This window comes from Saimiri boliviensis, chromosome 2 (genome assembly GCF_048565385.1).
Source record: "Saimiri boliviensis isolate mSaiBol1 chromosome 2, mSaiBol1.pri, whole genome shotgun sequence".
Taxonomy (NCBI): domain Eukaryota; kingdom Metazoa; phylum Chordata; class Mammalia; order Primates; family Cebidae; genus Saimiri; species Saimiri boliviensis.
The window spans coordinates 87,057,955-87,080,851 of record NC_133450.1 but is presented as its reverse complement, the minus strand read 5'-3'; the positions used below and the strand labels follow the sequence as shown (position 1 = coordinate 87,080,851).

Below are 22,897 nucleotides of genomic sequence, written 5' to 3'. Positions count from 1 at the left end.
CTTGGCTCACTGCAACCTCTGCCTTTTGGGTTCAAGCGATTCTCCTGCCTCAGCCTCCCAAGTAGCTGGGATTACAGGCACCAGCTACAAGGCCCAGGTAATTGAAGCTGCTTTCTGTTGTAGATTGTTGTTAAATTTGGTGTTCATGTTGGGAGGACGATTGGTGGGGGTTTCTATTCTGCCATCTTCCTCTACCCTCCTGTCCATCTACTGACTTACAGAAACTTAAGTTAAAGAAATTTTATGTGACACTGGGATCTCCTTAAATGTAGGAATTATTTTTTATTCAAGGCCTACCTGTTTTCTATTTCATCTGTACCTGTTTTAAGGGCAGTCCTTATTCTTCCTCCTGTGGCTGTGGGGCCCCATTAGACCTGATGTGACCTTCCTCTCCCTACTTGCTGGAGTGCCTTAAGTAGGTGGTCCTGAGAGTAGTGGAAGGGGCCTGTGGGCTGATGGTGCAGCCAGTGGGAAGCACAGGGCCTGTCTCCAGGTGAGATATCACAAGGATGCTGCTTTACATCCTATCCACTCAGCTCCCCCAGCCCAGAGGCAGTGGGAACCAGCTCACCCCCACAACTCCTCCATCCCACCATGGGGCAGAAGAGTGACTCAGTCACAGGGTACAAAGCAGTGAGTCTGGACCCTCCTCTTAAGACTCCTAACCATGGGATCCTGCAGCCTCCCCAGGCCTTCTGACTGCCTATCCCAACTGTTCAGGGAGGTGGCACCTGGAATGGGAACACAGTGGAGGCAGGCACACTAAACCACCACCTTCTCTTACCTTCTGCACCAACCTAAGGGTTTGAGATTACATTCCTGAGTATCTGCTTGTTACTATTTATTTCTAGAAAGTCTGATGATTTCTGATGTACTGACAATTTGCAGTCCATTTACAAATGAACAGTAGAGCCCAAGTAGAGATGTAATTATGGGACACGCACAATGGCTCACACCTGTAATCACAGCACTTTGGGAGGCTGAGGCAGGCGGATCACAAGGTCAGGAGATCGAGACCACCTTGGCCAACATAGTGAAACCTATCTCTACTAAAAATACAAAAATTAGCTGGGTGTGGTGGTGCACACCTGTAGTCCCAGCTACTCGGAGGCCGAGGCAAGAGCATTACTTGAACACGGGAGGCAGAGGTTGCAGCAAGCAGAGGTTTTGCCACTATTTTCCTGCCTGGGTGTCCAGGAAAGACTTTGTCTCAAGAAAAAAAGAGAGATGTAATTATGCTTACATAAATAGTTTTTGTGCTCCGTCTTCTCAACTATTTTTTCTTCTCTTTTTTTGAAGTATAACATACATAAAGAAAAGTACATGCGTGTATTTTTTTCAGGATTTTCAAACTTCTTAGTAAAAAAAAGAAATTAGGAATGTAAATATTCTGTGTTTCCTTATTGGAAATGTACTTGAGGCACTGACAGTTAAAAAAAAAAAGAAAGAAAGAAAGAAAGAAAGAAAGAAAGAAAGAAAGAAAGAAAGAAAGAAAGAAAGAAAAGAAATTTACCAGAGAGAATTTGGAATTGTGAGACCTATCTATTATTTCTGTAGTTTCCAGCTTTTTCTCAATGAACCTGCTCTATGAAGAGGAATGCAAACTACTTACAATCACCTATGAATGGCAAAATGTGAGTCATCTGAACACATTCTTGCAAGGCAACTTCACATCTGACTAATGTGGTTCTGGCGCTCTCCCACTGATGAGAAGGCGCTGGCAAGCTCTCTGGTGCACTCTCTCTTAATAGGAAGTAACACCTATTAGTTAAGAGTCAATAGAAAGTAACACTCTTTTTGTATGTAATGGTGCAAACCTTTGCCTATAATAAGGCATGAGACCAGTGGTTCTCAAACATCTTTGAGTACATAAATCTCACCCAGATGGCTTATTACGTGCGAAAATTCTTCAATGTCATCCTCAGAAAACCAAAGCTAGAGAACAGGTCCAGGAATGTGGTGGTTCATGAGTCATAGACTACTCCAGGTGTAACAATGTATTACACACTACAGAGCTGGGCGCAGTGGCTAACGCCTGTAATCCCAGCACTTTGGGAGGTCACGGCAGGCAGATCACCTTGAGATCAGGAGTTCGAGACCAGACTAGCCAACATGGTGAAACTCCATCTGTACCAAAATTACAAAAATTAGCCAGGTGTGGTGGCAGGCACCTGTAATCCCAGCTACTCGGGAGGCTGCAGCAGGAGAATCACTTGGAACCTGGGAGGCAGAGGTTGCAGTGAGCCGAGTTCGCACCATTGCACTCCATTCTGGGCAACAATAGCAAAACTTCACCTAAAAAAGGAAAACAAAACAGACACTACAGAAATGACAAAGGCTGTAACCAATCTTATTTCATTTGAGTTGTTTTTCAATCACTAAGCAAAGAAAATGGGAAGCAATTGACAAAACTGGAGTTTAAGAAAACACACTTTTTTTTTTTGATACAGAGTTTTGCTCCTGTTGCCCAGGCTGGAGTCCAATGGCGCCATCTTGATTCAGCACAACCTCTGCCTTCCAGGGTTCAAGCAATTCTCCTGCGTCAGCCTCCTGAGTAGCTGGGATTACAGGCATGCGCCACCACTCCCAGCCAAGTTTTTGTATTTTAAGTAGAGACGAGTTTTTTTTCATGTTGGTAAGGCTTGTCTCGAACTCATGAGCTCAGGTGATCCACCTGCCTCAGCCTCCCAAAGTTCTGGGATAACAGGCACGAGCCACTGCTCCCAGCCAAAACACACATTTTTTTAAAAATTCAATCTTTCCAGTGAGCAAAGAAACAAGAAGTACAAATCATACTACTACAACGGTACCTCTCTGGTGTGGGATGTTGATAGTGGGAAGAGCCTATGCATGTGTGGGGGCAGAGAGTATACTTTCTGCTCAGTTTTGCTGTGAACCAAAAAATGTTCTAAAAAAAAAAAAAGCCTATGTTTTAAAACCTCAAAAATAGCATTTTCACTTATTAAAGAAGCAAATACTTTAAATTTATAATTCTAAAAAGTATATCAAAAATCAAAAAGGTTTCAGCATCTTCTGCTTACCTAAAAAATAGAAATAAAAAAGGCACAGCTGGCCCTTCTCAACACAACTTTTCTGGAAAGCAATGCCACAAAATATATATTCATAATGTTTATGACCTTTGACCCAGTAACTCTAGTTCTTGGAATTATATTAAAGGAAATAATAAGAAAAACGTATGCACAAAAATGTCTTCACAGTGTGATACACATGTCAAGTATTTTACAAGGCAGATTATTATGTAAATGCTAAGAGGTTCACGAAGGGCTTTTAGCAGCAAGGGAAAGTGTGCAAAATTTAATATTAAGCAAAAAGGAAGTGTAGAAAATAAATATACAGCATGAGTCCAGCTGTGTGTTAAGAGGCATACAAAACAACTAGAATGTGAATGTTTCGCTTATCTCTAGCGTGGGATTATGGTTTATTCTTTTTTTTTGTATGTCCCACAATGGGCATACATTACTTTTATAGCAAGAAAAAAAAAAACTGTGCTTTAAAAAAAAATGCTTAGAAATTTTTTTAAAAGCCCATTTAACTCTCCAAATTCTTATGCAGATGAATAAGGTATTGTATTCGAAGTACTCTGGGCTGGGTGCAGTGGCTCACTCCTGTAATCCCAGCACTCTGGGAGGCTGAGGCAGGAGGATTGCTTAAGCCTAGGAGTTTGAGACTAGCCTGGGCAACATGGTAAAACTCCATCCCTACACAATTTTTTTTTTTTTTTTAATTAGCCAAGACTTGTGGTGCACACCTCTGGTCCTAGCTACTCAGGGGGCTGAGGCAAGAGGATCACTTGGACCCAGGAGGCAGAGGCTGCAATGAGCCATGTTCCCGCCACTGCACTCCAGCCTGAGTGACAGAGCAAGACTCTGTCTCAAAAAATAAATGAATAAAAATTTAAGAAAGAAGTGCTTTGAAGAATACAGAAAAGACTTCTACCTGACCTTAACAAAGTATTCATGTTCCTAGAAAGTAGTAAGAAAACAGAAGGTGTTCAAGAGCTTATGTAAAGAAATTCTAGGCCAGGCCTGGTGGCTCATGCCTGTAATCCCAACACTTCAGGAGGCCAAAGCGGGCTGATCACAAAGTGAGGGGTTTGAGACCAGCCTGACCAACATGGTGAAACCCTGTGTCTACTAAAACTACAAAAATTAGCTGAGCATGGTGGTATGTGCCTGTAATCCCAGCTACTCAGGAGGCTGAGGCAGGAGAATTGCTTGAATGTGGGAGGCAGAGGTTGTAGTGAGCCAAGAGCATGCCACTGCATTCCAACCTGAGCAACAGAGCAAGACTCTCTCTCAAAAAAAAAAAGAAAGAAAGAAAGAAAGAAAAAAACATAGAAAAGTAATTCCTCTGTAACGTCAATAATGTTCCCGAATTTGTCACTTTGGAACAATACGTCATCTCAATGCATTTATTTTTTAAAAAGACTCTATCCTTATATATGGCATTAATTCTCCATTATTTTCAATTCAATTCAAGGAACTTGGCACACCTACTGTGTGCTGAGCACCAGGCATACCTTCAGGGAGCTCAGCTGCAGCAAGAAAAACTAAAGGACGGTAAGTGCATTGTCCAGGTCCACACAATAAACATGCCTCACACAAGCACGGAGCAGAAGCTGGCCACCTTGAAAAAGCGATGTCCCAAGTCCTGATTGATTTTGTGAAAGATACGGCCTACCTTTTAAAAATCTCCCTTTCCAAGACAGCTTGGAATAGGGACTTCCATGGGAACCTCAATGTACTGTATAATGGTGTTTATGCAAAGGTGATGACAACCAATCCCCCGGGACACCTAGGCACCCCTGACAGGCCAGGGTTGCCAGGAACAACCAGGAAAGAAACAGCTCTCCACTTTCCTCCTTCTCCAACTCTTCCTAGATTGGGAAGGATTTGGAAAGGAGGGAATGTAATTTCAAATCACCTAGAGAAAGGCCCACCTACAGCAGAGCAGAGAATTATAAGGTAATATTCTCCTATGGGGCTTTTTACCACAGTTCTAGCCTTATATGTCAAATTGCCTTCTTGGCATTACCAACATTTGATGTGATGGAAATTTCTCCCTCCAATATGCAGGAAGTCCTGTCAGCTCTATCTCCAAAATCAATCCAGAATCCATCCATTTCTCTCCATCTCCACCGTGCCATGCCTCTCCCTGAACCTTGAGGTAGCCCCCTAATTTGTCTCCCTGCTTCCATTCTTGCTCCCCTAAAATCCTTCTCCACGAGGTGGCCAGCGTGATCTTTTTCAAACATCAATCAGTCTATAGCCATAAGATGCAAGGGCCTTTATCTGTGTTTTATTCGCTAATGTAGCCCCAGCACCAAAAATGTGAATGGATTATTGAAATTCCTTGGCTGAACACTAAATAATGGCTTCCCATGTCCAAACTCCAAACTTCTTATCACAGTCTACAAGTCTCATGAGCTGCCCTTCCCCCAGCTCACAACACTGCATCCACTGGTCCTCCTTCTGCTCCTTAAATGTGCCACAACTCTTCCTGCTTGTGGCATTGGGACCTACACTTCCCTCGCTCTGGAGTGGTCTCCCTGGGTATCTCCTCCCTCAACACTACCCCCTTGGCTTGGCTGGCCCCATATGTTATGCCAGTCTTTTTTTTTTTTTTTTTTTTTGAGACGGAGTTTCACTCTTGTTACCCAGGCTGGAGTGCAATGGCGCGATCTCGGCTCACCGCAATCTCCGCCTCCTGGGTTCAGGCAATTTTCCTGCCTCAGCTTCCTGAGTAGCTGGGATTACAGGCACGCACCACCATGCCCAGCTAATTTTTTGTATTCTTAGTAGAGACGGGGTTGACCAGGATGGTCTCAATCTCTTGATCTCGTGATCCACCCGCCTCGGCCTCCCAAAGTTTTGAGATTACAGGCATGAGCCACCGCGCCCAGCCATGTTATGCCAGTCTTAGTTCACATGTCAGCTTACTCCCTTACCATTCTTTCTTTTCTAACTTTTTTTTTGGACAGAGTCTTGCTCTGTCACCCAGGCTGGAGTGCAGTGGTACAATCTCGGCTCACTGCAACCTCTGCCTCCCGGGTTCCAGCAATTCTCCTGCCTCAGCCTCCTGAGTAGCTGAGATTACAGGTGCATGCACCACCATGCTCAGCTAATTTTTGTATTTTTTAATAGAGACAGGGTTTCACTATGTTGGTCAGGTTGTTCTAGAACTCCTGACCTCGTGATCTGCCCATCTCAGCCTCCCAAAGTGCTGAGATTACAGGCATGAGTCACAGTGCTGCAACCTCTGCCTCCTGGGTTCAAGTGATTCTCCTGCCTCACCCTCCTGAGTAGCTGGGACTAACCGGCATGCACCACCATGCCCAGCTAATTTTTGTTTTTTAGTAGAGACATGGTTTCACAATATAGGTCAGGCTGGTCTTGAACTCCTGACCATATGATCCACCCGCCTTGGCTTCCCAAAGTGCTGGGATTATAAGGGTGAGCCACCACGTCTGGCCACCATCCTTTCTAAGACAGCCCCACAGTCACTCTCCATCACATCCTCTCATCAGAGCGCTTGACATCAGCTAACATCACCTTGGTTACTTAGCAGTGACTGCTCTACACCCCACTAGAATGTGCAGGAGGACTAAGATCAGAGGTCTTGTGTGCTTGGGCCATTACTGAAGCCCCAGTGCCTCTAACAATGCCTAGGTATTAGTGGGTAACTGCGTGACATATCAATTAATTTAGCTCTATGTTCTAGGATCTCATCTTCTGAGTTGAAGGCTTAGAGATATCTCTAGCTGTCCATGAGTCTTTGGTTTAAGCTGTTATCAGTCCCTTAAGATTTGAGATGTTATCAATCTCTGGTGCCCAGACACGGTCAGGTCCCCAAAGAGGACTAAGATAAGCTAAAATATACTGGAGACAGAGCAGACACCAGAACACTAATTTATTAATTTACACTGGAAAACCTCTGTCAACAGAACTGAATATTCAAATTCCATTCAATTCAGTGTCTTCTCCCGCAGAATCAAGTCACACGACAAGCCAAATCTAATAGGTAGAATGAAAACAAAATGAATTTGGATGATAATCACCAAAACCCCTCCACTGATATACCTGTTTCAGTAGAACCAGATCACAGAGCTGCAGGCTGAAATTCCCTTCTTAAGTAAAATGCATGAAATCCAGTAGCCAAAACTCTGCCCTTACTGGCAGTACTGGAAGCACACCGAACCAAGGTCCTGTATGTCAGGCCAACTACATGTTAACATCACTGTCAACGTCTCTGCTTTAACATGTTAATAAAGCCCAATGCTGCAGTGATCACTCAAGTTCAGAAACTCCAGTATTTCATTTGCAAATTATTAAACTAGCAAACTATGTGTGATATATTCAATTAGATGAGGGCTCGATACAGTTTCCCATAACCCAACTAGGTCAAAGCCAACATTCCAAGCCAGAAGGACATTATGAAATTGAGTACATGGGAACTAGAAGCAGGTCTGCAGATTCTAACCAGGCAGGTAGCAGAACCCACTGCGTGATTTCCAAAGGCCAGAGACACAGTTAAATCCATAAAAAGACATGGGGGTCCAAGCTACTTTCCTCAGCCATCAAACTGGCATGGAAGAAAAAGCTTACCACCAATAAAAGCGCCATGGACTGCTCACCAGGGCTTGGTTTCCAGAGATTGATAATGACTTAAACACAGTATGGATAATCCAGACATGTATAATTAATAGTTGACTCTATTAATTCCTCTAAATTTATAATGATGGTGATAATCTGTGGAAAGTTTCTGAGGAATAAATAATTGATAAGCTTCTCCATATCACAAGGCAAACTGCTAACAGAGACTGTGGATGGAGACATATTAAAACAATAAATTATTCCATTCAACATTTATCAAGCATTTATTGTGTACTAGTATACCTCAAGCACTTACAGCATAGTGGTATACCAGAGTCATCTGTTTTGACATTGGAATCTGCTGAAGGAATATGAGCAATAATTATAGGGTCCTGGAAGGGGCAAGGAGACCCAGAGCCTTTGATTATGAAACATTTATTGAGCTCCTACTATGTCTTAGGTACTAAAAATAGAAACATTAAGATTCCGTTCTAGCTCTTGGGAATCACATAGGGAATTGTTTCACAATATATTTTACTTTTTTTCTGAACTGTGTTCAGAGCCATGTAATAGAAAATCATAAAGACAGCTGGGCACAGTGGCTCACACCTATAATAATTCCAGCACTTTGGGAGGCTGAGGTGGGTGGATAGCCTGAGGTTGGGAGTTCGAGACCAGCCTGACCAACATGGAGAAACCCTGTCTCTACTGAAAATACAAAATTACCCGGGCATGGTGGCTCATGCCTGTAATCTCAGCTACTCCGGAGGCGGAGGTTGCGGTGAGCTGAGGTTGCGGTGAGCTGAGATTGCGCCATTGCACTCCACCTTGAGCAACAAGAGCACAACTATGTTTCAAAAAAAAAAAAAAAGAAAGAAAGAAAGAAAGAAAAGAAAATAATAATTTGATTAGTTCTATCAGGGTCCAAAAGTAAGCTTCACATCTTAAGAAGGGCTTCACCATTACGTTTGTAATATAAAATCACCTGCAGAGATGATTCTCACAAATCAAACCAGTAAAATTTTACTGAGTGAACTCAAAAACAGCTATAAAATAGCAGTAATAATAATAAAAACCCAGGCAATTTACAGAAGATATCCATCAACAATCTATAAATAAAAAATATATCTTTCATATCATTGAAATACAATTTAAATATCTTAAAAAGCAATTTAAATATCTGCTTTCAAACTGATACTACAAGTATCAGGGTTTTTTTTGTTTTTTGGGTTTGTTTTTGTTTGAGTCGGAGTCTCACTTTGCCTCCCAGGCTGGAGGGCAGTGGCACAATCTCACCTCACTGTAACCTCCGCCTCCTAGGTTCAAGTGATTCTCTTGCCTCAGCCTCACGAGTAGCAGGGATTGTGGTGCCCATCACCATGCCAGGCTAATTTTTGTGTTTAAAAACACAAAAAATCACCATGTTGGCCAAGCTGGTCTCAAACTCCCGACCTGGTGATCTGCAAACTTCGGCCTCCCAAAGTGCTGGGATTGCAGGTGTGAGTCACCACTCCCAGCCAAGTATCCGTTTTATTTTATACCCACTCTCCTCATTTTTATGTTTATTTATGTATTTATTTTTGCGATGGAGTCTTGCTCTGTTGCCCAGGCTGCAGTTCAGTGTCATGAACCCAGGTCACTGCAACCTCTGCCTCCCAGGTTCAAGCAATTCTCCTACCTCAGCCTCCCAAGTAGCTGGGACTACAGGCATGTGCCCTCATGCCCAGCTAATTCTGTATTTTTAGTAGAGATGAGTTTTCACCATGTTGGCCAGGCTGGTCTCTTACTCCTGACCTCAAGTGATCCACCTACTTCAGCCTCCTAAAGGGCTGAGATTACAGTGCCTGGCACCAATTTTATATTACTTACTAATATAATATATTACTTACTAATACTAAAAGAATTCCTTTTAGTAAGTTTTAAAATTTTACCCTACATCATTATGGACTGAATGTTTGTGTCCTCCAAAAATTCATATGTTGGCCAAGGGTGGTAGCTCATGCCTGTAATCCCAGCACTTTGGGAGACCAAGGAGGGAGGATCACTTGAGCCCAGGAGGGTGAGGCTACAGTGAACCATGATCACACTACTGCATTCCAGCCAGAGTGACAGAGCAAGATCCAGTCTACAAAAAAAAAAAAAAAAAATCAAATGTTAAAACCCTAACCATTCATGAGATGGTATTAGGAGGCACGGCCTATGGGAGGTGATTAGGTCATGAGGGTAGAATCTTCATGAATGAGATTAGTACCCTTAAAGGAAGAGTTTGCTTCAGCTCCCTGCTCTCCACCCAGTAAGGATACAAAAAGGCAATCATCTACAATTCAGGAAGGAGGGTCTCATCAGACACTGGATCAACCAGCACCTTGACCTTGAACTTCTTAGTCTCTAGCATCATGAGAAAGAAATTTCTGTTGTTGTTGTTTTTTTTTTTTTTTGAGACAGAGTTTCGCTCTTGTTACCCAGGCTGGAGTGCAATGGCACGATCTCGGCTTACGGCAACCTTCGTCTCCTGGGTTCAATCAATTCTCCTGCCTCAGCCTCCCGAGTAGCTGGGACTACAGGCGTGCGCCACCATGCCCAGCTAATTTTTGTATTTTTAGTAGAGACGGGGTTTCACCATGTTGACCAGTATGGTCTCGATCTCTTGACCTCGTGATCCACCCACCTCGGCCTCCCAAAGTGCTGGGATTACAGGCGTGAGCCACCGCACCCGGCCTTCTGTTGTTTAAGCTACCCAGTCTATGGTAATTTGTCATAGCAGCCTAAACGCAGACCATCATGATTTCATTTTAATGAAGTCTGGCTATAAGACAGCAATTCTGATATGTTATCAAGCATCCTAATATGTTTAGGTAGACATGCTTAGACTCGTAATACATGTAAATCAATATAGTGTTTCATATTGGAGTCTTAAGTTTCTAAACTTCCTTGTTACTTTGTCATTATATATAGTTACTACCAGTTGTAAAAAAGTAAACACTCAAATACAAACTAAATTTTTTGCCAAATTTAGATTTTACTCAGTTTTCCCTGTCTATCATGGAAATCATCACTTGCAAAATTGCACACTCCAAAAATATATGCAAATATAAAAGACTGCTGTCTGGTTAAGGCAAGAATAACCATTACATAAAACATGTTTCTGATGTTGGAAAACAGCAAAATTGAAATTACTTTCTCACTGCATTGTAAATTGTTCAAAAATCATCTTAAAGAAACATGTTTAGGCTGGGCGCAGTGGCTCACGCCTGTAATCCGGGCACTTTGGGAGGCTTAGGTGGGCACATCACCTGAGGTTTGGAGTTTAAGACCAGCCTGACCAACATGAAGAAACCGTCTCTACTAAAAATACAAAAAAAAGTAGCCTGTGCCATAATCCTAGCTACTCAGGAGGCTGAGGCAGGAGAATCGCTTGAACTCAGGATGCAGAAGTTGCAGTAAGCCGAGATCCCACCACTGCACTCCAGCCTGGGTGATAGAGTGAGGCTCTGTCTCAAAAAATACAAACGAAAATAAATAAAATAGGCTGGGCACGGTGGCTCAAGCCTGTAATCCCAGCACTTTGGGAGGCCGAGGCGGGTGGATCACGAGGTCAAGAGATTGAGACCATCCTGGTCAACATGGTGAAACCCCGTCCCTACTAAGAATACAAAAAATTAGCTGGGCATGGTGGCGCGTGCCTGTAATCCCAGCTACTCAGAAGGCTGAGGCAGAATTGCCTGAACCCAGGAGGCGGAGGTTGCAGTGAGCCGAGATCGCACCACTGCACTCCAGCCTGAGTAACAAGAGCGAAACTCCAACTCAAAAAAAAATAAATAAATAAACATAATAAAAACAAAAATAAAATAAAATGGTTCTGGCCATTGCAGTAGTATATGGCAGCTACAAAATAGGAAATTATTCCCTGGATCCCACAGCTGCAGCTAAAACACTATCACCTCTTACATTGACAGAAAAATTAAGACCAGAGTTTCTTTTTTTCTTTTTCTTTTTCTTTTTTCTTAAAACTCGGGGTTTCACCATGTTGGTCAGGCTGGTCTTGAACTCCCGACCTCAGGTGATCTGCCTGCCTTGGCCTCCAAAGTGATTGGATTACAGGCGTGAGCCACCACACCTGGCCCAAGACTAGAGTTTCCTAAGGGTAGAGTTATACTGTGCTTTTACCTGGAGGGGACAGTAATGCCAGAATAGACTGACTCCTGTCTCTAGTCTTCCCCCACCCCCAAAAGCAAAGGGAACAGAGCTCAGTTGCCACAGGGAAGTGCTGGGTATTGTAAGAATGGGGAAGTAACACCATTTTCTAATATGAAGCATGGGGGAAGTTTGCATTTTTTGTGACATATCTTAGCCCCCTTTTATCTGCAGGAGTAACCTCCACGACTTCCAGTGGATGTCTGAAACTGCAAATAATACCAAAGCCTACATATACTACGTTTGTTTGATCTGATAATCACGACATCATTTGACAGCATATACAGTGTGGACAAAAGAGTTATGCATGTCCCACCCAAGCTGGGCGGTGAGAGATGTCATCACCCTATTCAGAATGGCACACAATTTCAAACTTATGAATTGTTGGCTGGACAAGGTGGCTTCATGCCTATAATCTCACTACTTTGGGAGGCTGAGGCAGGCGGATCACAAGGTCAGGAGTTCAAGACCAGCCAGACTAAGATGGTGAAATCCTGTCTTCACTAAAAATACAAAAAATTACAGGTGGCAGGCACCTGTAATCCCAGCTACTCAGGAGGCTGAGGCAGGAGAATCGTTTGAACGTGGGAGGCAGAGGTTGCAGTGAGTGGAGACCATGCCACTGTACTTCAGCCTGGGCAACAGAGCAAGACTCCACCTCAAAAACAAAACAAAACAAAACAAAAGTTAGCTGGGCATGGTGGCAGGCACCTTGGGAGGCTAAGACAGGAGAATCGCTTGAACCTGGGAGATGGAGGTTGCAGTGAGCCAAGACTGTGCCGTTGGACTACAGCCTGGGCAATAAGAGTGAAACTCCATCTCAAAAAGATAAAAAATTTTTAAAAACTTATGAATTGTTTATTTATGGAATTTTCCATTTAATGTTTCCAGATCATGGTTGGTCACAGGTAACTGAAATTGCAGAGAGTGAAGCCACACATAAGGGGTCCACTGTACTTCTTCGCCAGTGGTTGAATGGCTGAGAATTCTTATTCATCCCTATCACTTTGATATTACCTGTCTTTAGATTTGGGCACAGCAGATCTATCAGTCTCTTGATGGATCTGAAATCCCTTGCAAAATTGAGATGTTCAAGTTGGGGTTCTTTGGTTTTATACAGCTGTCAACTTAGGGTTGCTTAGTTTTCAGCCTCTAGGACAAAACTGCCTCAGCACCCAAAATGAAAACTGAAAAGATCATTCTTAATATAGACACCAGTGTCCAAACACAAGTAAATTATTTACAGCAGTTTTGTCAACTTTCTACATTCCTCTGAGGTCATTACACTTCTTTAGTTGCAAGTAATTGATCTGACTAACTTACGGAGGTAAATGGAATTTATCGGACAACACAGCAAGACTCCTGTCTCTACAAAAAAATAAAATAATAAACTGGGCATGGTGGCCTGTCCCTGTAGTCTTAGCTCCTGAGGAGGCTGAGGTGGGAAGATCAGCTGAGCCCAGGAGTTAAGAGGCTGCAGTGAGCTATGATCATACCACTGCACACTCCAGCATGGATGACAGCCGTACCCTGTCTCCAGAAAAAAAAAAAAAAAAAAAGGAATAAGGGAAAGGTGTGCACAATGAACAGGGAAGCTGAGTTATGCAGGTTGAGAAGAAGATATAAAGGGAATTTCCTGAGGGCCAAGCAGCAGGAACTACTAGCCAGTATCCCACAGGCAAAGCGTCTGCAAGGAAGGTACTCTGGCCATTTTTATCCTTTGACTCAGCCTGCTTAGGCTTTTGTTTTGGTTTTGTTTGGTTTGGTTTTGGTTTTTAAGGTAGCATCTCTCTCTATCACCCATGCTGGCGTACACTGGCATGACCATGGCTCACTGCAGCCTTGACCTCCCAGGTTCAAGGAATCCTCCCCGCTCAGCCTCCCAAAGTGCTGGGATTACAGGTGTGAGTCACCACGCCCAGTACAGCCTCCTCAAGGTTTTAAATTCCAGGAAGGGAGGGTTCCAGTGCTCTGGCCTGAGTTATGGGCCTCAACCCCTAAAAAGGGGATAAGGCAACCTGATTATTAGCCATCCCTATGTATTCAATGAAAGAAAGGTAAATCCAAAAAGAAATCAAATTGCTATGACCAAAAGAAATCGAAAAGGATACCGTCAGTCACCAAAGCAACAAAGATCCATTGTACTTTCTTACCAACAAATACACAGTCATTTTGTTTAAACCTTGTAAGAGGTATACACTAGAACTCTTAGAACCCTGAAGACCAATGCACTTCAATTAGGATATAATTCCGAGTGAATCTTTGTCCTTTGAGAAACATACATGAAATCTCAAAGAACAGTGAAATTTGGTAACCATGTATATAGGCCAGAGGCAAGAGGTACAAGCTTGGTACAAAAAAGGGCAGGTACAGGCTCGTGCCTATAATCCCAGCACTTTGAGAGGCAGAGGCAGGAGTTCAAGACCACCCTGGGCAACACAAGACAGCAAGACCTCATCTCTACAAAAAATAAAAGTAAGAAAAATTAGCTGGGCATGGTAGCACATTTCTGCAGTCCCAGCTACTCAGAGGCTGAAGTTGGTGGATCACCTGAACACGGGAGGTCAAGGCGTCAGTGAGTTATGATGATCGCACCACTATACTCCAGCATGTGTGACAGAGATTTTGTTTCTCTAAAAAAACAAACATGAATTATGCAAACAATACTCATAAAGGAGCTGGAATACCTATGCTGATATCAGACAAAACAGACTTTAAGATAAGAAATATTACAAGAGACACAGAGAGACCTGTTATGGCAAAAGGGTCAATACATTAGGCAGATATATGCAATTATAAATGTATATGACCTAACGACAGGGCCCAAACACATGAAGCAAAAACTGACAAAACTGGAAGAAGAAACCAACAATTCAGCAATAAGAGTTGGATATTTCAATAACCAATAGAACAAGACAGAAAATCAGTTAAGAATACAGAAGGCCACCAAACAAGTCTCAAAAATTTTAAAGAGATAAAAAATATACAAAGTATGTTCTCAGCCAGGTGTGGTGACTCATGACTGTAATCCTACCACCTTGGGAAGCTGAGGCAGGAGGATCACTTGAGCCCAGAAGTTCAAGACCAGACTGGGCATCATGGCAAAACCCCATCACCACAAAAAAATTAGCTGGGTATGGTGGCATGCACGTGTAGTTCCAGCTACTCAGAAGGCTGAGGTGGAAGGATCACTTGAGCCCACAAGGTTGAGGCTGCAGTGAGCTGTGATCAAGCCACTCCACTTCAAACCTAAGCAACAGAGAAAAACCCTGTCTCAAAAAAAAAAAAAAAAAAAAAGGATGTTCTCTATGTCCAACCAAAAACCGTAAAATTTGTATGGAATGACAAAAGACCCTGAAGAGCCAAAGCAACTCTGAGCAAAAAGAACAAAGCCAGGGTGGGGTATGGAGGCTCATGCCTGTAATCCCAGCACTTTGGAAGGCCACGGCAGGTAGATCACCCGAGGTCAGAAGTTAGAGACCAGCCTAGCCAACATGGCAAAACCCATCTCTACTGAAAATACAACAATTAGTCAGGCCCGATGACGTGTTCTGGTAAGCCCAGCTACTGGGGAGGCTCAGGTCAGAGGAACACTTGAACCTGGGAGGCAGAGGTTGCAGTGAGCCAAGATCACGACACTGCACTCCAGCCTGAGCAAGAGTGAGACTCTATCTAAAAAAATAAAATAAAATAAAAAAGAACAAAGCTAGAGGCATCATACTATCTGACGTCAAAATATACTACATAGCTATAGTAACCAAAACAGCATGGTACTGACATTAAAACAGACATATAGAACAATAGAACAGAAAAGAGAACCCAGAAATTAATCCATGTGTCTACAGCTAACTGATTTTGGACAAAGGTGTCAAGAACATTCACTGGGGGGAAAAAAACAAATCTTCAATAAATGGTGCTGGAAAAACTGGATATCCATATGTAGAAGAAGTAAACCAGGCCTCACCACTCACCCTATACAAAAATAAACTCCAAATGGACCAAAGACCTAAATGTAAGGCCCAACATGATAAAATTCCATATAGAAGAAAACACAGGGAAAACACTTCAGGACATTATTCTAGGAAAAGATTTTATTAATAAGACCTCAAAAGCACAGAAAACAAAAGCAAAAATAAATAAATTGATTATATCAAACAAAAAGGATTCTGCGTAGTAAAGGAAACAATCAACAAAGTAAAAAGACAACCTACAGAATGGGAGAAAATACCCGAAAACTACTCATCCAGTAGGGGATTAATATCCAGAATACAGAAGGAACTCAAACATCTCAACAGCTAAAACAACACAATTTTAAAAATGGGTAAATGATATGAACAGATATTTCTCAAAAGAAGATATACAAATGGCAAACAAATATATGAAAAAGGCTGAATATCACTAATCATCAGGGAAATGCAAATCAAAATCATGATGAGGTATCATTTCACTCCAGTTATAACGGCTATTACCAAAACACAAAAAGTATCAAATGCTGGCAAGAATGCAGAGAAAAGGGAGCTCTTATACACTGTTGGCGGGAATATAAACTAGTACAGCCACTATGGAGAAAAGTATGGAGGTTCCTCAAAAAAATTATAAATAGAATTACCATATGATCCAGCAATCCCACTACTGGGAATTTATCCAAAGGAAAGGAAATCAGTATATTGAAGAGACAACTGCACCCCCATGTTTATTGCAGCACTATTCATAATAGCCAAGATATGGACTCAAACCTGGATGTCCAATAATGGATGAATGGATAAAGACAATGTGGTATATATACACAACAGAATACTATCAGCCATAAAAAAGAACAAAATTCTGTCTTTTGTGGCAACACAGATAGAACAGCAGGACATTATGTTATGTGAAATAAGCCAGGAACAGAAAGTTAAACACTGCATGTTCTTACTCATATGTGAAAGCTAAAAAAAGTTTATCTCAAAGAAGTAGAAATTAGAATAGAGAATACTAGAGCATGAGACGGGTAGGGGGAAGGGAAGGAAATACAGCAATTTGTTAAAGCACACAAAATTACCTTGATCTGGTCACTCACTGCACATTACATGTATTGAAACATCATCGCTATGTACCCCATGAATATATATAATTACTGTCAATTAAAAACTTTTTTTTTAATTAAAAACAGAAACAGAAAAACCTGACAAATTAACAAAACCAAGACTTGCTTCCTTGAACAATCAGACACAGTATTAAGATGGCAATTCTCCCCAAATAGATCCACACATTATTTCTTTTTATTATCATTAATACTTTTAGAGAAAGGTAAAGTCTCACTATGTTACTCAGGCTGGTCTCAAATTCCTGGGCTCAAGTGATTCTCCTACCTCTGCCTCCCAAAGTGCTGGGATTACAGGTGTGAGCCATTGCACCCAGCCTTTTAATATCTATACATGCAAAGCAATCTGTATAAAAGTTACTTTTTAATATAAACTGATAAGCTAATCCTAAAATTTAAATGATTATGCAAAGGACAAAGACTAGCCAAAACCACTTTTTAAAAAGAACAAAGTTGGAGAACTTACACTACCTTATTTCAAAAATACACTCTGAAACTAGAAATCAAGACAATGTGGTATTGACATAAAGAAAATCATACAGATCAGTGGAAAACAGAAATAAACCCTTGTATTTTATAGTCAGTTGATTTTCAACAAAAGGACAAATCAGGAAAGGATATTTTCCAAGGATAGCAAGATGAAAAAAAAAAATAACTTAGACCCTTACCTCACACCATATACAAAAATTACCTCAGAATGGTTCACAGACCTAAAAAGTATAAACTGAGAATCTTGAATTAAACACAGGAGAAAATGTTTATGATCTTGAATTAATAAGCAAATAGTTATAAAGACACACCAAAAGAACAAACCATAAAAGAAAAAAATTAATGCTGGACTTCATTAAAACTAAAAATGTTCACACTTCAAAAGACACTATTAAAAAAATGAAAACAGAAACCACAGATCAGGAGAAAATATTTGTAAATCAGTATCTGATAAGGGACTTGTCTCTAAACTACATAAAAACTTGCATAAGTTCTCAATAATATGACAAATAACCCAATGCAAAAATGAATTCTGATACATGCTATATTATGGAAGACCTTGAAAACATTATACTAAGTAAAAAAGCCAGACACAAAAGGACAAATTATTGTATGATTCCACTTATATGAAGTAGCTAGAATAAGCAAATTCATAAGGACTGAAAATACAATAGAGATCACCAGGAGCTGAGGGGAAAGTGGAGTGGGGAGTTACTTTTTAATGGGAACAAAGTTTCAGTTTGAAATGAAGGAAACCTTTTGGAAATAGACAGTAATGATTGCCCAATATTGTGAATGTACTGAATATCACTATATAATATACTTAAAATGGTAACTTTTTCCCACAATGAAGAAAATACAATTTTTAAAAAATGGGCAGAAGACTTACATAGACACTTCACCAATGAAGACACACAAATGATCAATAAGTATATGAAAAGGTGTTCAAGATCATTAGTCATTAGGAAAGTACATATTAAAACCATAATGAGATACCAGTACACATTCACTAGAAGGACTCTAATAAAAACAAATAATGCCAAGTATTGCTGAGGCAGTAGAGAAACTGGAATCTTCACACATTGCTTGTGGGATTGTAAAACGTTAGAGCCAATTTGGAAAATTATTTGGCTATGTTTTAAAAAGTTAAACATAAGCTCACTATAAAACCCAGCAATTCCACTCCTAGTAATTTACCTGAGAGAATTAACGACATATTTTCATATCAAAGACCTGTCACAGTGTTCACAGCAGCTTTACTCATAAAAGCTAAGAACTGGAAACAATCCAAATGCCCATCAGTTCATGAATGGATAAAGAGAATGTGGTATATCCAGAAAACAGAATATTACTCAGACATAAAAAGGAATATGATACATGTAGGATATGTCTGAACCCCAAAAAGATTATGCTAAATGAGAGAACTTACACTATCTTATTTCAAAAATATACTCAAAACTTTTTTTTAGAGCCACCAGGCTGGGCCCAGTGGCTTACATGTGTAATCCTGGCACTTTGGGAGGTGGAGGCAGACAGCTCGCTTAAGCCCAGGAGTTCAAATCCCACCTGGGGAACATAGTGAGACTCTGTCTCTACAAACAATACTACATTATGGATGGATCTTGTAGTATTAAATATACAAAAATCAGCTGGGCATGATGATGTGCACCTATAGTCCCAGCTACTTGGGAGGCCCATGTAGGAGGATTGGTTGAGCCTGGGAGGTCGAGGCTTTAGTGAGCAATGATCGCATCACTGCATTCAAAGCAAAAAAAAGAAAAAAGAAAAGAAGCCAGATGTAAAAGACTTGATATTGTAGGATTCCATTTATATGAAATGTCTGGAAAAGACCCATTTCTAGAGATACAAAGTAGATGAGTGGTTGCCTGGGGTTGGGGTGGAGGTAGAAATTGACTGCAACAGACTTATGTGTAATTTGGGAAGGTGACAGCATTATCTTAAAATTGAATTGTGTTGAGATTGCACAATTTCATAAAGTTACTAAAAATCATTTAATTGTACACTTTTTGTGACTTTTACATTATATCTCAATAAAGCCATTAAAATAAATAAGTGAATACAAATCTGACAATGGAAAAAAAAAGAAATTAGGTTAAATTTTAGGAAGCATAATTCAGATACAATCTCTATGTCAGGAAACAGAAGTTTTCCTCAATCTAGCCATATATCTATTATTCATATATTTAAAAATTACATGTGAAAGATATGAACATTGTGTAGTGAGGGAAACCCAAGCCCTAAGTGATCTGAAGCTTTCTCAACTAAACTGTGTGGTCCCTGTGCTTGCTCAATAAATAGCAATAAATCTACCAATTCTAAAAATAAAGAATACTGGCCTTTTATTGGTCTCATTTCAAAGAAAACTACAGCAATAAAAAGGGGAGTCTGAGAAGCAATCCAAATACCTAAACTGTTTGAGTAACAAACTGTATAACATATAATCATTATGACCTAGAACCATTTAATCTGAAGCAACAAAAGCTGACCTTAGTAATTGACTTAATAGCTGTCTTCAAAGACATGAAAGATTTTACAGTGAAACTATTTGATTAGTTTTTCCCTCTCTTCATTAAGAGCCAAATGAAATAAAGTGATTTAATAATCAGCAAGGTAGCTTCAGATTAAATATAACACTGACTAACTGTTATCAAGCACTGGAATAAATTTAATTAGGATATTTCTGCAAGCTGTCTCCTTGGCGATCATCAAGAATAAACAAGACAGACAGCTTTGTTCTAAATGCATTACTGCCTGGAAGGTAGGAATTAGGCCTGGGTGACCTCCCGACATGGAGCAATTTTGTGGAAAGGGACGTAGGCCACCTGACTTTCGCACACCTTACCTCAATATCCCGATTAAGTTGCTTCACTATGGCAGTTATGTTTCTGATATGCTCCTCCAAGAAAAGCCTGGCCAAGCGGTCACCTCCCCCTTTGTTTTGCATTTTCTGCAAACTGTTGACAATGTCATCTTTAATCCGAAAAGCATGCTCTACAAGGGCGGCAGTGGTTTTCTCATGGCAGAGGATCCTGTCTTCCAGTTGCTCCACGAGGCTTACAGATGAGTATGGTGCCATGGTCAGGGACTGGCTGTGTCGGGGCATGGTTCTCACTCTCCTACAGAAGAGAACCATGAGGGTTAATTGGGAAAAAATAATTTTTAAAGCCAGATTCAGGCCAGGCGCGGTGGCTCACACTTGCAATGCCAGCACTTTGGGAGGCAAAGGTGGGTGGATCACCTGAGATCAGGAGTTCAAGACCAGCCTGACCAACATGGAGAAACCTCATCTCTACTAAAAATACAAAATTAGCCAGGCATCGTGGCTCATGCCTGTAATCCCAGCTACTCAGGAGGCTGAAGCAGGAGAATTGCTTGAACTCGGGAGGCAGAGTTTGCAGTGAGCCAAGATTGCACCATTGCACTCCAGCCTAGACAACAAGAATGAAACTCTGTCCCGCCCCCGCCAAAAAAAAGCCAGATTCAAAACTTCCCAGAGAAGTTTGGAAATACAAATTATCTATACCTACAAGCTAAATACAGTTTGAGGCAGGATTTCTGCCTAAAAGAGTTTTCATCATGAGCTAGGAAAGATCTTTAAATAATCATGCCCACAGACTTAACTGTGCTAGAAGCGGTCTCCATGACTTCCAAGAGCAGGAGGCTGGCACAATTGGGCACACAGATATGTCTCCCCAATATGATGTATGTTATAAATGTCAAGTTAATTAACAACGTCTCCTAACGTGCTCTCCTCCTCTTCCCTCTCTGAAACGGTGGTTACAAACTCAATGCCTACATGGGTCAGGCAGGCGACACAAATGAGTGAAGCATACTACACATGAGGCAACAGGGAGTGTTGGGGACTTTGGAGAACTAGAAAGAGCATTTCTCAGCTAAAGACAGCCACAGTTCTGCTCCAACCATGGGTAACCATCAGGGATTTCAGGTCCCTTTTTCAAGATCATCTGATATTTCAATAAGAGCTAGCAAATCCAGGCTTGTATGTGAAATCGCCTCATTTTAAAACGTTAACGATTCATTTAAAAAGTATTTAAGGCCAGCGCAGGGGTTCACATCTGGAATGCCAACACTTTGGATGGCTGAGGAGGGAGGATCACTTGAGCCCAGGAGTTCAAGAGCAGCCAGGGCAACACAGAAAGACTCTATTTCTACAGAAAACTATTTAAAAATCAGCTGGGCATGGTGGCACATACCTACAGTCCCAGCTACTCAGGAGACTAGATGGGAGATCACCTAAGCCCAGGAGGTCAAGGCTGCATGGAGCTGTGACTGTGCCACTGCACTCCAGCCTGGGCAACAGAGTGAGACCCTGTCTCCAAAAGAAGTATTTAAGAAGATGCAGGCCAAGCAATGTACTTTCATGAGCGGATTTTGGCTGACAGGCCCCTACTCTGCAACTTGTGATTTAAAAAGCTTAACAGGGATGTTAACCTCAAGCCCCCAGACTTAAATTTTACTCTCGACAAGAAATTCAACCCTACTATAAGACTACTGTGAAATCTCTACTTCTTAGGGTCACTGAGTGGCCTACAGTATCGTATAAATTGAAAACTAGAGGACACAATAGTGTTTCTCTTGCCCTTGAACAAAACCATTCTTGGATAATGTAACAGCCCAAGCTTTCATTTACGATTATCGCACCCACGAGCAGCCCCCATGGGATGAGTGGAAAGGAAAAGTATACCTTAGATGCATATTTTCCATATATTATACCTTTCCTTGGTGACACGAGAAGGAAACACAGTTCTCCGTTGGGCCATTTTCTTTTTAATAATTCACATCTGTTGAAAAAATAAGCACTAAATTATTTAACAGTTTACATCTAGAACTTAACCTCAAAATCTTATTATTAAGTTGCTAAGTGGATCATAAACTATGTTGAAACACTGATCAGTTACATTACTAAATGCCTGATATCTTATATATGAAATAAACAGTGTATGTTACCAAATAAGAAAAAAAGCAATCCAGCAAAATCAAAGCACTTCTGAAATTAATACTGCTAAGTCTTGCTAGAGAGATCAACAAGGACTGTGAAATGGAGTTTCCTGAAGTTTCCTCTCTCCAAATCTGCATCTCAGGCTTGAGAAACCACTTTAACAGAAATATAGAGTCTTTCAAGGTCTTATTCAATCTTATACTTCTCTGTAGAAATTTGCAGGAAACTATCTCAGTAAATGTGGTCTCAGAAAATTTTTACTACTAATTCCATGGTAAATGAAGAGCACTTATTTCTAAAATTAATCTCAAATAAAACAGCACATGATCAATGTGATCTGTTTTATCGGAACATCTCTATCCACCAAGGGAATGAGAATTATACTCTTCATTAGAACTTTAAAACTTAAGATAAAATCATTCATATTTCATCTTGCATAGAAGGAACATTCGGTCATCACATCTCATTAGAAATGTGAAAAACACTAGAGGATGTTTAAAATATTTCATTATTTAGGTTCCTCAACACTGCCATCAA

General features: G+C 41.0%; 1 protein-coding gene across 5 annotated transcripts in view; it reads right to left on the bottom strand.

Moving 5' to 3' along the window:
* Positions 1–22,897, bottom strand: part of FAM81A (family with sequence similarity 81 member A) — a 135,006-nt gene that overhangs the window by 46,813 nt on the left and 65,296 nt on the right. For 3 of the 5 annotated variants that reach the window (XM_074393846.1, XM_074393845.1, XM_039469083.2), the window contains 2 exons: positions 22,135–22,202; positions 20,243–20,516 (listed from right to left, as the gene is read on the bottom strand). In XM_074393846.1, the coding sequence (XP_074249947.1) occupies positions 20,243–20,516; positions 22,135–22,181 (321 nt within the window). In that variant the 5' untranslated portion in view covers positions 22,182–22,202. Of the gene's footprint in view, positions 1–20,242; positions 20,517–22,105; positions 22,203–22,897 lie in introns of all 5 variants that reach the window. The other 2 variants (XM_074393847.1, XM_039469084.2) reach the window with 1 other exon arrangement.